The sequence below is a fragment of the Mus caroli genome, chromosome 3, assembly GCF_900094665.2.
Source record: "Mus caroli chromosome 3, CAROLI_EIJ_v1.1, whole genome shotgun sequence".
NCBI classification, from domain to species: Eukaryota; Metazoa; Chordata; class Mammalia; order Rodentia; family Muridae; genus Mus; species Mus caroli.
Window position 1 is genome coordinate 101,860,562 of NC_034572.1, and position 14,421 is coordinate 101,874,982.

At 41.4% G+C, this 14,421-nt stretch overlaps 1 protein-coding gene across 3 annotated transcripts in view; it reads right to left on the reverse strand.

The window, feature by feature from the left end:
• Positions 1-1,329: 1,329 nt before the first annotated feature.
• Positions 1,330-14,421, reverse strand: part of Ahcyl1 (adenosylhomocysteinase like 1) — a 34,048-nt gene continuing 20,956 nt past the window's right edge. For 2 of the 3 annotated variants that reach the window (XM_021158673.1, XM_021158674.2), the window contains exons 3-17: positions 13,352-13,495; positions 12,340-12,440; positions 11,728-11,830; positions 10,295-10,389; positions 9,372-9,478; positions 8,439-8,555; positions 8,127-8,190; positions 7,327-7,415; positions 6,881-6,951; positions 6,452-6,546; positions 6,269-6,367; positions 5,844-5,912; positions 5,345-5,423; positions 3,731-3,851; positions 1,330-3,325 (exon numbers count right to left, since the gene is read on the reverse strand). In XM_021158673.1, the coding sequence (XP_021014332.1) occupies positions 3,319-3,325; positions 3,731-3,851; positions 5,345-5,423; positions 5,844-5,912; positions 6,269-6,367; positions 6,452-6,546; positions 6,881-6,951; positions 7,327-7,415; positions 8,127-8,190; positions 8,439-8,555; positions 9,372-9,478; positions 10,295-10,389; positions 11,728-11,830; positions 12,340-12,440; positions 13,352-13,495 (1,361 nt within the window). In that variant the 3' untranslated portion in view covers positions 1,330-3,318. Of the gene's footprint in view, positions 3,326-3,726; positions 3,852-5,344; positions 5,424-5,843; positions 5,913-6,268; positions 6,368-6,451; positions 6,547-6,880; positions 6,952-7,326; positions 7,416-8,126; positions 8,191-8,438; positions 8,556-9,371; positions 9,479-10,294; positions 10,390-11,727; positions 11,831-12,339; positions 12,441-13,351; positions 13,496-14,421 lie in introns of those variants that run through there. The other variant, XM_029475402.1, reaches the window with a different exon arrangement.

Below are 14,421 nucleotides of genomic sequence, written 5' to 3' on the forward strand. Positions count from 1 at the left end.
TGATGAGCCTCTGAATTTAGACTTTTGAGTTTGTGCTGGAGTTAAGATTTTTGGAACTACTAGAGTATTTTCTAGATTAAAAAACCAACCAACCAACCAACCCATAAACCCCATGGATTTTGGAGGCTGGGGCAAGAATGCCACGGCCTATACTCCTATATTCATCAGTTGAAACTGATTCACCAATGTGATATTACAGGTGGTTTTTTTATGACATCATTTGAATGGACTAGGGGAAAGTGATAGGTCCTGTTTGGATTCTCATTGTGACAATGCCAAGAGGTACATACATACCATCTTGGAAGCAGAGAACAGCCTATAATCACCAGTTTGCTGATCATTTCATCCTGGACATTTCAGCCTCCAGAAATGTGAGAGTAAATTTTTATCCTCTATAGAATGCCCAGTTTCACAAATTGGTTTATGTGTGTGCATGCATGCAGGTCTATCTATATGAATGTGTGTGCATTTGCTGGCCAGATAATAATCCTAGGACTCATTGTTAGGTACAGAATTCTCCTCCTTCAAGACAAGGCAGCTCATTGGCCTGGAGCACAACTAATTAGGCTAGACTGGCTAGCCAGTGAATGCCAGGAATTCTTGTCTCTGTCTCTCCAGTGCTGGGATTGTATGTGCCAACACACCCCACACTTTTCACTTGGGTTTTGGGAAAGAAATATATGTCTTTATACTTGCCAGGCAAGACCTTTTATCAATTGAGACATCACTGCTCTTTTACAGCAGCAAGAATTAAGACCGACATCTATAGGCATTAGTCAGCTTTCCATCACTATGATGAATACCCAAAATAACGAACTTAAAGAAATAAAAATACTTCGGCTTATAGTGCTGAAGGCAGGTCAGTCCACGACTAACTGGCCACATTGCTTTGGGTCTATGTAAGGCAGAACAATAAGACAAAAATTCAAGGTGGAAACAAAACTGTTCATCTCACTACTAGGATGCAAAAACAATAGTGGGCGATGGCATACCATTCCTGCCAAGGGCATACTTCCAGTGACCTAAGCACCTTCCATTTGGTCCTACCTCCTAAAGGTTCCAGTGCACCACTCAACAGTGACATCAGATTTTAGGATATTCAATATCCATATCATAACAACTTAAGGTATTAATTAATGATAGTAGGGTACACTGGTTTAATGCTATAGTTCCAGCTACTTGGAAGATTGAGTCAGGATGACTTGATTCAAGAAGTCTGAGGCCAGCTTATGTACGACAGATCTTGTCTTCAAACAGCATGTCTCATTCTAGGAAACAGGGTCTAATCAAGTTTTGCTATTTAACCAAAAAAGACACAAGACTACTAAATGTCTTATCATTTTTAATTGATTTTAATGATTATTGCTCATCTGCAAGGATTAATATTGCATTCATTAAAAATCATTCAATACAAAATGAATATTTTCCTCCCAAGTTGGTCTCCAAATGTTCCCTCTGATGCCAGACATTTTGCAGTGTCCTTTGTTACATGGCTTGACAGAGACTAGCCCTTACCTATTATTCCTATGGACACAGTAATAGATATAGGACCAGAGGGCAGATTAGAGGGCAGCAGTAACTTGGCCCCTTCCCTTAGTAGAGCTGACTAGATGGATACACTGCTGTTAGCCAAGATAAGTCCCTACTGAATGTGATGGTCTGACTGGATGGTTAAGTGCCCTAGGAAAGGGGTCTTCAAATGTTAGCATCTATAGAGAAGAAAGCATGATCACATTGGCAAGGAGCAGGAAGGGACTGGGTACAGAGAAATGGGAGATGAAAGGGAAAGACGTTTTGGCAAGATAATTGTTCCCTGCAAGGAAGGTGCAGGGTAAAAGCTTTCCGTTCTTGTATTCTGTTTTTAATGCCTGTTTCTCTGATCAGTGGAAAGAGAGAAGTAAACATTTCTAGTACCTATCATTACACATAACCCATCTTTGAAGGATCACAAGCTAGAACACGTTGAGGACTTAAAATCCTGGATAGTTATATACTTAAAGCTTGTGAGCATGAAGCTCATTTGACCATGCAGAGATATTGGCAAGCAGGTGCGTGGCCTGGGAATAACTCTCTGATTTTTAGAGGGCCTCTTGGAATTCTCTTAGATCATAAATCAGGATGTACTTTCTCCAAGTCCTCTTTAAGATCTCAGTTTATAATTTTTATTTTCTATTTTTGTGGCAAGTGTCAATCAAAAGTGGCACCATGTCTATAAAACTAACGCCAGACAAGGTCTACAGTTCTGAACAGATTACATAGTTATATTTGTTTCACCTTGGTCCAATTTATCATTCTTTCTTCCATCTATACAGACTTCCCTTCAAATAGTTTAGGTTGCAGAAGCACAGCTGCCCACAAGTTTGCTCTTAAAGGATAAACCCTAAAGATAGGGCTCAGTGTTTTATACTGAGTAATGGCTCAAGAAATCAGCCGTCAGCATAAGCTGCGTGAGGCAGAGCTGAGAAATTTTGCTTATGGCTCCAGTTCACTAATGCTATAAACTATGAGCTGGAAACATCAGAGTCTGAGACTAGTATTTTTCTAGCCTCAACTCTTCACTCTTTGCTTCAAAGGTTCAAAAGAGATGTTGGTAACTAACAACCTGAGCTGTTCCTCAGGGTTAACAATAATTTTTTTCCTTAATTAAAAGAAATAAAACAGAAATAAATGCTAAGGGACAAAATTCAACTTGCTAGAATGCAGTTTAGTTAAAACTAGAACAATGAGAGAGACTGGTGGAAGGCTGGACTACAAACCCAAGTGAACCTACTGAGTTGAACAAGCAACACATCTCTGCCAGACATGCCACCTTACACAGGAAACAGGGCTTAGAGTGTCTACGGGAAGCTGACATGCACCACCTACATCTAACCTACCTGGCTGGGAAGTACCATCCTGGCTCCTCTGAAGAAGTGAAAGAGCACTAGTTCCAGCAGCTAGGAACCGGCTCTTTTAAGGCAATTTAGACACTGTAGATTGTTCCACATAGAAGATGTCTTAGCATTTTCTGTTAATAAGGTAACTAAATACGATCAAAGTTCCCAGAAATGGTTAAAGAATCAACTTTCTGGGCAGCAGAGTTAACCCCTTTTAGTGACTTGGGTGAGAAACCTTTGACCTCAGTTTCACCTAAAGAGCTATGGAGCAAGTTCCTGTGTGGTCTGCAAAACTCAAATGATGAGATGAGAAAACAACAATGAAATGATAGAAAAAAAAAAAATCAAAAGGAAAGTAATAAGAAGAAAATAAAAGTTATCTTAAAAAATACTCTATTAGAGTTGCGTGGTTCATGTGGACTGGTCACTGTACTATGTCCATTTAGTATCTGAAAGAGAAAGACAGACATGTAAACATGCCTTCTGAGATCACCAACAGCATCTTCCCAAGCTTCCCCCCCAGCCCACACTGGGGGATTCTTTCGTGGGTTCCTTCTGAGGTGAGGCTCACCTTCTCTAAAACCTTAAGATACTTAGTTCTTTACATTTATTGGTAGATACACATTTTCTCTGACTACCTTGTTAATTTGGTTTTCTGTAGAGCTGGGGACTGAACCTCACTATACTAGGCAAGCATTCAATATTGAACAACCTAGTCATTGCCCTGCTAACCTGCTGTGGTGACCTTATACTCGTAAATATCAGACATGACACTTATCTTTACTGAAGAAACCTGGCTAAACTGGTTGGTCTAACATTGGAGAAGAACTTTTCATTGCTTTCTTTCAAGTTACCTGTAATAATTAGGTTTGAATGGCCCATTTTTGTTGAGTCCCAGATACTTTGCTTGGTCATCTGTCAGTTCTGTCAGGTGGGCATCAAATGATGGTAGGTGCAAGCTGGCAACATATTCATCTGGGAAGAGGAAAGTGGTAAGGGCAGTAGGCTTGTCAGACATGCCTTTAGGGTACAGCCCCCCCCCCCCCCNAAAAAAAAAAAAACTATTCAGGAACAGAAGAGGAACGGAACAATCCTGAAAGAAGTCACAGCTTGAAATATCTGCTTAATTGAGAAAGCTTTCAAAGCTGTATTTCTGGCAAATTATTTCTTTTAAGCATATATACTAGGCAAACAGAGGGTCATGTACCAGGTTGGCGAATGGGTGTCTTGTACTTTCCCCTCAGATTTTAGCTTCGCTTGAGTAGTTACATGGGTAACCATGTCATATACTACACCCAGATTCCTGTGGCAACCTCTTTAGCTATATTAAGCTATCGTCAAATCATGAACCATAAAAATAAATCTAATAGGCTTAAAAGAGCCTCCTGTCACTGACATGTATTTAGGATAGGGTTCCTAAAGCCACATATCTTAGACTGATGGATTCCTAAGGTACATATTTAATATTGTTCCCTAACTTTTATGACTATAATTTCTTACAACAACAACAACAACAAAACACTACACAGTAGCGACATGACTCAGCAGTTAAAAGCACTGTCTGTTCTTTTAGAAGACTCAGGTTTGATTTCCAGCACCCATGTGGCGGCACCCATCTATAAATGCAGTTCCAGGCATTTTGATACCCTCTTCTGACTTTGACAGGCAACAGGCATGCCTGTGGGCACATACACATGTAGGCAAAACACCCATACACATAAAAAATACATGACAACAACAACAAAATATCCAAAAGCAATATAAAATAAGTTAAGAAAAATTTATGTGTATGTATATATTTGGACCACATCTGTGCCTGGTGATCATTGAGCCTAGAAAAAGACACTGAGTCCCTTACCCAGTACAAAATGGTTGTGAGACACTAAATGGCTGCTGGGACCTGAGCCTGGGCTGGGTCCTCTGCAAAAGTAGCAAGTGCTCTTAACTAACAACATCTCCAATATGCAAGCTGTTTTTTTAGTGTAAAGTCAGGCATGTGACTGGCTTAAGTATGGGGTGAGTGCCAGTGTGTAGAAAGGCAAAGGACAAGACAGGCTTATGCCACATGAGCAAAGTGTAAGTGGTCACATGAAGCACAGAGGTTGGGTGGAGGTGATTTGCCAATCAAGACATTAGATGGATAATACCACTTGTTTCTGTCTCTCTCACTTTGGTCTAAGCTGTACTTAGCTGCACTGGGAAGTCTGGCAAGCTCTGGAAGGGACTTGAGAATAAGAACATCTTCCTTCCTTAGCTTGGATTCTTTCTACAATTCTGGAAACTACATAGTACTATTCTTACATTACTTCTCACAAAAACGAAGGCTCATGGTGTTCACAGAATGTCCCTGAGGCCCGGCACTAGAAGAATACTCAGAAGCCTAACTCTACAGCTAGTGCTTTAGGAAAGTCATTTTTATAAAACCATGCAGCCAACTAGGGTCAGTGCAGGCTTCAGTTCTCACTCACCCATCTTCTTAGGAAGCAAGTACACATCCTGTTTGTAGCGTCCCTCCGGGGCGTTATAAAGCTCTATCAGTGCCAATGCCTAAGGTGGGACAGAGAGCAGGAGAACCAAGCACTTCTTAGTCAAGGACATAAAATAAAACTAGATTTAAAAGTACTTTAGGATAAGCATGACCATGATCGGTCATCTGAGTGCACCCAAGGCTCTGCCCTGAGATAAAGGCTAGATGATATAAGAGAAAGTGATATTTTTGTTTAGTTTCTAACAAAACAACAAACTAAATATAACTAAGGTGGAACACTATAATTTCAGCTGTGCAGATTGCTGCACAGACACACAATCACAAATACCTCTTCAAAGGAACAATGTGAACTTTAGTAACTTAGGCCATAGAAAAGGTAATAGGTCAGTAAGAACAGACAGTACACTTATCAGAGCCCTTATCTGTGTGCGCCCACATTTCCTTCTCAGTGGAGGAAAACCAGGCATCTTGCCACATACCTGTGTTGTAGCCGTGATGGAAAGAACAAAGGTAGGAACTGTGGAGCAGCTCAAATTAAGTAAACGGCCCTGGGAAGAGAAAAGACAGGTTGAGCCACTGCCTTTCCCCGGTTCTAATGGCACCAACGTCAAGCAGACAGGAAAGACTTTATAGCTCTTTGCCCTCCACTCAGATCAGGACTGTAGGCTTTATCCTCTTTACAAATCAGTGGAAGGCTGAAACTGGCTAAGGGCTGAAAACAGTGCATGCACTTAGCAAAAAGGAGGTTTTCTTGGTGTGCTGCTCTTTCAGGGGATAGACAATTGGGAAAACACATCTTTATCCAAAGACAGAATTTACCAGAGCACAGAACTACTATCTGCACTGCTTCCCCTTCCTTACTCTGTGCATCTAGCACACGCCTGCAGTCGGCCGTGAGCGTTACCTCTGCTAGAAGGACGACCCGTTTGCCATCAGGCCAGATGACATGGTCCACCTGAGAACGTACACGCTCCCATGTTAGTTCTGGAGTGCGGAGGCTGGTCTGGAAGGAAGAACAGACAGCTGGTTGTGGCTCTAGTGAAATAAATGCAGAGGACGGCCTGGCTGTAGTGGAGAGCAGTCTTACCACGTCGATCTCCGTGTTGGAATGGCCCATATTGCACACAATGCAACTATTTTTCATTCGGTCCAAGTGCTCCCGAGTCACTACATTCTTATTTCCTAAAAGTAAAGGAGAGTGGCTGAAGAAAGAGACCCTGAGCAACAAGAACAGCCACTGTTTCCAGCAGGAACATGGAGGTGCTTGCTAACCATTAAAGAGCTCGAGCACACTGTAGAAAGATGTGTGCAGAAAATGCTTGAGCTCAATTATTTGGCCTTAAGATTGACTAATATGAAAAATCACCATGGTAAAAAGCTCTTTTGGAAAATGCTAAAAGTTCTGAGAACTCACTCTAAGGCTAACACTGAGCACAGGTCTTACCTTCTGTGTCACTTCTGAGATTTAACCTGAGAGTTAGCACTGTTCTCCATGCAGCAAAGCACTGATACTCACCTGTGCAAGTTATTACAACATCCACCTGCCGGATGACTTCATTCAGCTTCACCACCCTGAATCCATCCATGCTGGAAGAAAAGAAAGCAACACTATAAGCAAAGCAAAGTGTGCTGTGTGGCTCACGTTGACAAAACATTCTGAAATGGCCACAAAACTAGACAACAAAATCCCCTTCTGAAGAAAAAGCTAATACTCCATCCCAGAAATGGTAAATGATGAGCTATAGTGAACTACAGACTGGCTTCTGCCGGTCCCCACGAGTCTACACAGAAGAGAAAATGCCAAGAGGCCCCATAAATGGCTTCGAGTGAAGGGAGCAAAGCATCTTACTCTTCCCCAGGAGACTTCTACACAAACAGTAAAGTGAGTCATCAGCCACCGGCTCTCAGAAATACAAGGCGTGGACTTCAAGCCTAAGAGTGGTACCAGCGCTCTGTCCTTACCAGGCCTGCAGAGCACAGATGGGGTCAATTTCTGTGATGTAGACAATTGCTCCAAGGGCCTTGAGAGCAGCACAGCAGCCCTTTCCTACCTGCAGAATATAGGAAAGCCCAAGTTGCCAGATCTAAGAAGATACGATCATTGGGGCAGACAAGCTATTGAGGAGATAGGAATTAGCCTCTTTAAATCAGCATCATCCAGTGAACACTTCAGCCCCAGCTGGAGCAGAAAGGAACCCAAACTAGGCTGCAAACCTCAATTAGAGATAATTTAGCAGACAAGTCACAACAAGAGGTGGGGAGAGGGAGGCTCTGGATAATTGTTACCATTATGAAAACAAGTTCAAACAAGAACAACTGATTTATTCCATAAAAACCTGGCAAAACTCACTTCCAATGTGTCAACTCAATACCTAGCAGCCCAAGAACTTCAGTGGACCACTGCCGAAGACAATGAAACTTCCTAGGACCTAGTCCAGTTTAAAGATACTCGACTATGATGTCACTTCGTTTCTACATTACAATGCAAGCCATAAGATGGGGATAAAATGTTATTTATTCACTTAACTTTTATTTCATAAAAGGCTTTAAGTGGGAGGCAGTAATGCTGACATCAATCAATAAGACAAAACTGATAAAATATGAAAATTCAGTACACTATGCCTTTAACTCACAATTATGAAAAGGACTTTCCCACTGTTTTCAAGCACAGCATGGAAAAACATTCATCAGTGTTCCTAGTCTCCATCCCATGTTTCTCTAAAGCCTTCTAATAAGACAGAGATATGGGCCCAACTATTTACCTCACCATAGCCACACACCACCACCTGTTTCCCACCAAACATCACATCCGTGGTCCTCTTCAGGCTGTGGAAACAGACAAGGGCTCATCTCAAACATCATTTACAACTCAGTCCCTTTGTACCAAATTCAAGTGTAGGCCAGTGCCCAGGAGAAATTCAATGGAAAGCTGGCTGAGATCAGTGTGAAGTGGGCTCTTTTAATAACATGTAAAGGAGGGAGACTACAAGGGCAAGCTATAGGTACCAAACTGATACATCAAACAAATCCCACTACTAGTCCCTGCAAGTCTGAAGGTAGACATTTCAACATACCCATCCAAAATGGATTCTCGGCAGCAGTACAGGTTATCAAACTTCTGTTTGGTAACAGAATCATTGACATTCATGGCTGGAACACAGAGCTTCCCAGCTTTGGAGAGCTGATACAGCCTAAAAGGGAGAAGAAGCCACAAAACAAACACACAACTAGTTAGGTTATAAACAATAAATAGCAAGTCTGCTCCTGTCTCTTCAAGTTCCATGCTGCCCTCCTTAGTCTTATTTATGCCCAGAAGTTCTTTGGAAACGTGACTATTCTCTTGTCATCCTTCCTCAACTCATTTCCTTCTATTTTATCCTTTAATTTTGAAAGAAAAATAAAAAACTTTTCAGTTGAAGTAATTTACTGCTCTTCTGCAAAGGGAGCATTATAACCTTAGGGCAGCATTGTTCTGACTTTAAATACTCATGTCTACTTCAGGTAAACAAAGACGACAACGGTTCTGATGTGGTTTACTGTGTCTGTGAGAGCAACCACATACACTGCAATAGTCCTAGATACCATGTAGTTAGTTACTTCCTCCAGGCCAGGAGTGTATCTCCAGTTTTACTTTTTGTTGCATCACCTGTAGTTTTTCAATAGACTTTTCCCTCCATATTTAAAATATAAAAATTATAATACAACATTGAACACAAGTTTTCCAAGACACACTCCTCTCTACACCCTTACCCCCAAATAACTGTTAATTAATTACTCAGTGGAGCAAATGGGAGAGATAAAAACATGTCAATTAGAATTAAAAAAAATTCCTTCAAAATTCCTTTTATGGTCACTTTGATTTTGCAAAAGTAAAAACTCGGTTTTATCTAACGAAGATACTCCCACTTGGTTATTTTAAGTCTGAAACACAGCCCTAAAGTCTAGGAGAGACCAGAAGAATTTGATGAGGCAAGGACACAAGGGGCAGCTACTCCAGAATCTGTTACCTGTGAACACCAGTCACGCTCTCTTCCACAATGCCTCGGATCTTCTTAAACACGTTTGGATACTTCTTATAAACCCAGTGGGTTAAGTCTCCCCCATCATCCAGGATCTACAGAACAGCCAGAAGACTTCTATGGGCATTCAGGCTGCTAGAGCTAGGGGGAACTTTGAGCCCATTTTCTACACTAGTGAGAGAGCCCTGGATATTTTGAAAGAGCACTTCTTAACGCTCTGCAGAATAGGCTTAGACAGTAAAAATATAGTTAAATCTGTTGGTGTAAAATGGTTAAAAGAAATCCTAAATGAGTTCTAGGCTACAGTGGAAAGCTCTTTTTTGAGACTGGAACTTACTATGTAGCTCAGGCTAGTCTAAAATTCCTGAGCTCAAGGACTCCTGTTTCAGCCTCTCAAATGCTGGGCTTATAGGTATGAGTCATGCCCAGCTACAGTAAATAAGTATTACAAATCATGGGCTCATTTTCAGTCTAGTTGAAATAGATGGCTCCTTTGAATGCAAAAGGAGAAGTGGAGTGGGAAGAAAAGAAATAAGACTCCTACTCCAAAGAGGGACCACATCATTTCCTTCTATTTATTCTGCTGTGTTTGAGCCATGTGTCCATCTCAGCTTACCCTTCCCCCACCTTCCTATTCACTTCTCAGACCTTGCTTTCATTTCTTTTCTTTCCTTTTCTTTTCTTTCCATCCTTCCTTTCTTGCCTTCCTTTCTTTCTTATTGGTGCTGGATATTGAATCCAGGGCCTTGTGCATCTTAGATCCATACCGAGTAGGTATTGTGTTATGAACACTTTAGCAATATAGCCAGTAATAAGACCAAACACAAAGAAATATATTTAGGGAACCATGCTTTAAGGGAGAAAAGGAAATAAATCCACAGTAAAACTATGGAGTGGACGTGAATGATTACCATGTTAGCCTGCCACCCATCCATGTTGACACAGCGGTCAATGCACCACCAGAAATCATCTTCGGACTCGCCCTTCCACGCAAACACTGCGACTCCTACGGAGACAGAAATGCATCAGTTAATGTTGCTTCTCATGCACACATCAGTACCAACTTCTGAGATCCATATGAAGAATGAAAGGGAAAAGAAACAATTCCGAAGAGGGAAAACTTAAAGAATAAAAGTCAAAATAGTACTTTTTAGTTCAGAAATTACTTCAGTTAAGAAATTAGGAGATTTCTGTATTAAAAAATATCTTGGGAGTCATAAAATATTGCTGTCTTTTAGGTCAATTTTATACTCTATGCTGCATCTTAAGGAGGCAAAGTGAAGTATGTAAAAACAAAGTTGCTAGAGCACTCTAGGAACACCAACACTAGACACTCTAGACACCAACACATGTCGCAGAATAATTTAAACATCCGATTCTAGGAAAATGAATAAGTAAAATCATGTGGCCATATGAATGAATGATGTGGTCACTTTTGTTTTGTTTTGTTGGTTTTTCGAGACAGGGTTTCTCTGTGTAGCCCTGGCTGTCCTGGAACTCACTCTGTAGACCAGGTTGGCCTCAAACTCAGAAATCCACCTGCCTCTGCCTCCCAAGTGCTGGGATTAAAGGCGTGCGCCACCACCGCCCGGCGATGTGGTCACTTTTCAGTGACATGATAAATTCCTTCTCAAAATGGAATGTTTCAGTTATAAAAAAATGTGTATATACTAAAATTTGGTTTACCAATGTATAAAGAGAAGCTTGTCAAATCTTTTTTTTTTTTTTAATTTCTTAAATCTTCTACAATAAACAGCTACTAGAAATGAATTAAACAAAGTCTATTCTGTAACTTTCTCAAGATCCTAGAAGGTGTAAGGTCCTCAGACCAACTTCAAGGTGATGTGCTTTTGAACATTTTGACAATAAAAATTATTTTATTTTTAATTAAAACTTATAGCACATACATTTTAGTATACTACAAAATGCCAAATAATCCATTAACTATCAATATAAAAGACACTACTTACAGTGTTCTCTCAAAATTGATTAAGACTTTTGGGGAGAAGAGGCCAGCTGAGCTCACATTTACTATTCTTCCTTCATTCATTTAACATTAGAATTGAGTATTTCCTTAGGTGTTTGTGGTTTTTGTTTTAAAGTATACCTCGGTTTTAGTATATATTTCTTCATGTTCTCTTCACCCCGTCATGATAATGGGGATCGAATTCACTGTTGCGCTGCATGTCAGGGAATTACTCCACCATTAAGCTTTATATCCAGGCTCTGTTGTTTTAAGACTGCCCAAATTTATAGACCCCAGATATACAAGGTATAATGACAATTCTGTTGTGTTTTATTTAATTACTTGAGGCAAAGTTGGTAGAAAAAAAATGGAACTCACCAGCCTCAGCCAGTGCTGCAGCTACTTCATTCTGAGTTGAATAGATGTTGCAGGCAGACCAACGGCACTGAGCTCCCAGGGCACAAAGGGTCTCAATTAATACCTATGGATGTACGGAAAGATGAGTGAAGAAAGTGGGGCTACCCAGGAGCAAGGGACAAATGTCAACCAGAGGACAGTATCTCTAACATCACAGAGCTGACCCGGCACTAGAGAAGCACACAAAGGTACAAGTCACACAAAAGTAACTGTGTGGCACAGTTACTTATCTAGGCCTGAAAGACATGTTCCTAAAAGTCTTTAAACATTTTTATAGCAATCATTTTACACCCCCCGGGTCAGATAGGTAGGAAGAAAAGGCATGTTCATTCATCTGTCTGCCTGTCTACGGTTTTTAAGACAGTTTCTCTGTGTAGTCCTGGCTGGACTCAAACTCACTCTGTAGATCAGGCTGCCCTCCATCCAACTCACAGAGATCCGTCCGCTCCTTTGCCACCACTGCCTGGGATGGCATGTTTATTTGCCACCACTGCCTGGGATGGCATGTTTATTTTAATAAAAAGTTTTCTTCCCCATATGTCAAGTCCCTCTATTTTCTTCCAACAAACTCACCGCTGTCTGGGCCGTGATGTGTGTACAGCCCACTATTTTAGCACCAGCCAAAGGCTTCTCTCCCTGAGCACGTTTCCTGAGTGAAATCAGAGCAGACATGTCTGTGGAAGAACAGAGGATCTGAGCCAGGTCCACACTACCAACACCATTCGCTCCTGCCCAGCCACGAGCAGTGTTAGGTCTGCTGACCCACGGGGAAATGGGGTAGAAAATGTCAAACATATTTCCCTCATGACTAGATGTTTCACCAATGGAGTAACTGGAGGTTATGATGTAAGTACAATTGGCGGGTCTTGCTTCTGCTTTATACATACAAAGGCCTGAGCAGAGAAAGAATTAAACTTTCAAAACTGGCCAAAATGAACAGACTTCCATATGTCTTCATCAGTCCAGGAGGGATGACTTTGAACTCAGTGGAAGACATTTCTATTTTTCTCTATTATCTTACCTGAGCCTGTCAAGATAGGAGTATGAAACACAACTTCAACATGAAAAAAACCAAAACACAGAAGAGCAGAGACCCTTGGAGTAGTGTAGAGGAAGAGAGAAATTAAGATGCAGTTGACTGTCAGTCACTGTATTCCGTTCCAGCTGAGGGAGTCTAGGACTTAATGAGACCCCAGGCTACCACAACCTTAGGTGAGAAACCTATCATATCACCTGCTTCTGGGAAATCTGGGTCTCTGGTATTGGCAGCTAGAAAAATATCCCACACAACTAACCACTATGTTATGATCCAACACTTGCTGACTATGCACTGTAGACCTGTGAGTATGGTGTCATGATGAGGAGAACAGAAACCACTCTGTAATTACCATACACTGGGAACAGGAAAAAAAAGAAAGAAAGAAAACAAAACAAAACACACCCAAGAATCCTAAGGCTCAGTTTCCATATAGAGAGAAGTGTTTATCCAAAGTGTGAGAAACTCTTTTCCAGGACACTTAAATTGTCCAGGTCCTGATAAGCAGTGCAAAGGTGCTTCTGGCCCTCGGCTCACTTCCTCCTTTACCTTGCTCTGCAATCTCAATCTCCCGGCGTCCAAACTCTGCCTGCTTGATGTTCTTCACACAGAAATTGCTGCTGCCCTTCGAGTTGGTTTGCTGCTTCTCTCGGGGGGAAACCTCATCATCAGAGCTATCTGTATAGGATGCAGCTAGAGACAGCAAAGAAACAGGGAGAGAAAAACCTCAATGGCCCAAACTCCACTGAGTACAGTCCCCAGGGGACTGTGATTTAAGTGAAGCGAACACTTTTAATTGCAGGTCCCTTTTACGTCATCAGTTCTGTTCCTCCAGGCTCTAAGAGCTGGTGTGAATGAAACTGTATGCTTAGCACTGCAGCTTTTTCACTCACTCACCCTAGGATACTTTGCCAGCAGTGTGTGTGACAGAGAAGTATGAAGCCTAATCCTGTACCACCTGTGGTGATCCTCCATTACAGTTACTTGGCTCCTCTGGACTGTAAGAATGGAGTAACAGTGATAAGGAATGCCATTTCTATAGACCACTGGTTCTCAGCTTACACACCTATCAGAATGATCTGCTTGTTGAAGTATAGATTGCTAGGTTCCTGGCAAAGTTAGCATTTGGCAGGTCTTGGGAGGTACTCAAGGTGGCATTTCCAACAGGTTCCCAAGTACTGCTCCTGAGAACCACTATTATAAAGAAAATAAATACAGGTAAGAGCAATTCCTAAGGGATTTTATACCAGGTTGTGCTCAAGGAATACAGAAAAAGACAGAAAACAACCAGATCTTTCTCACAGCTATGGGGGAAAAAATCTGTCAAGAAGATAAACTGAGATAAAAAGCATGTAAAATTTAAATCCATTCTTCAGATGAATATGCAGTTGGCTCTACAGTCATGCATTACTTCTCCAGTCTCTTTTTTCCTCTCTGAACTGGATGTGTCCCTGGTCACTGCACTAAGGCTCTCTTATTGACTGTCCTCCCAAAAGACAGAAGTACAGTCAACACACACTAGGAAAGACCATCTTCTCCACGCTAACAAGTCAGCTCCAGTCTAGGCTTTACACGTTCTAATGGGTTTCTGTAAGATGACCATCAAGACCTCTGAGAAC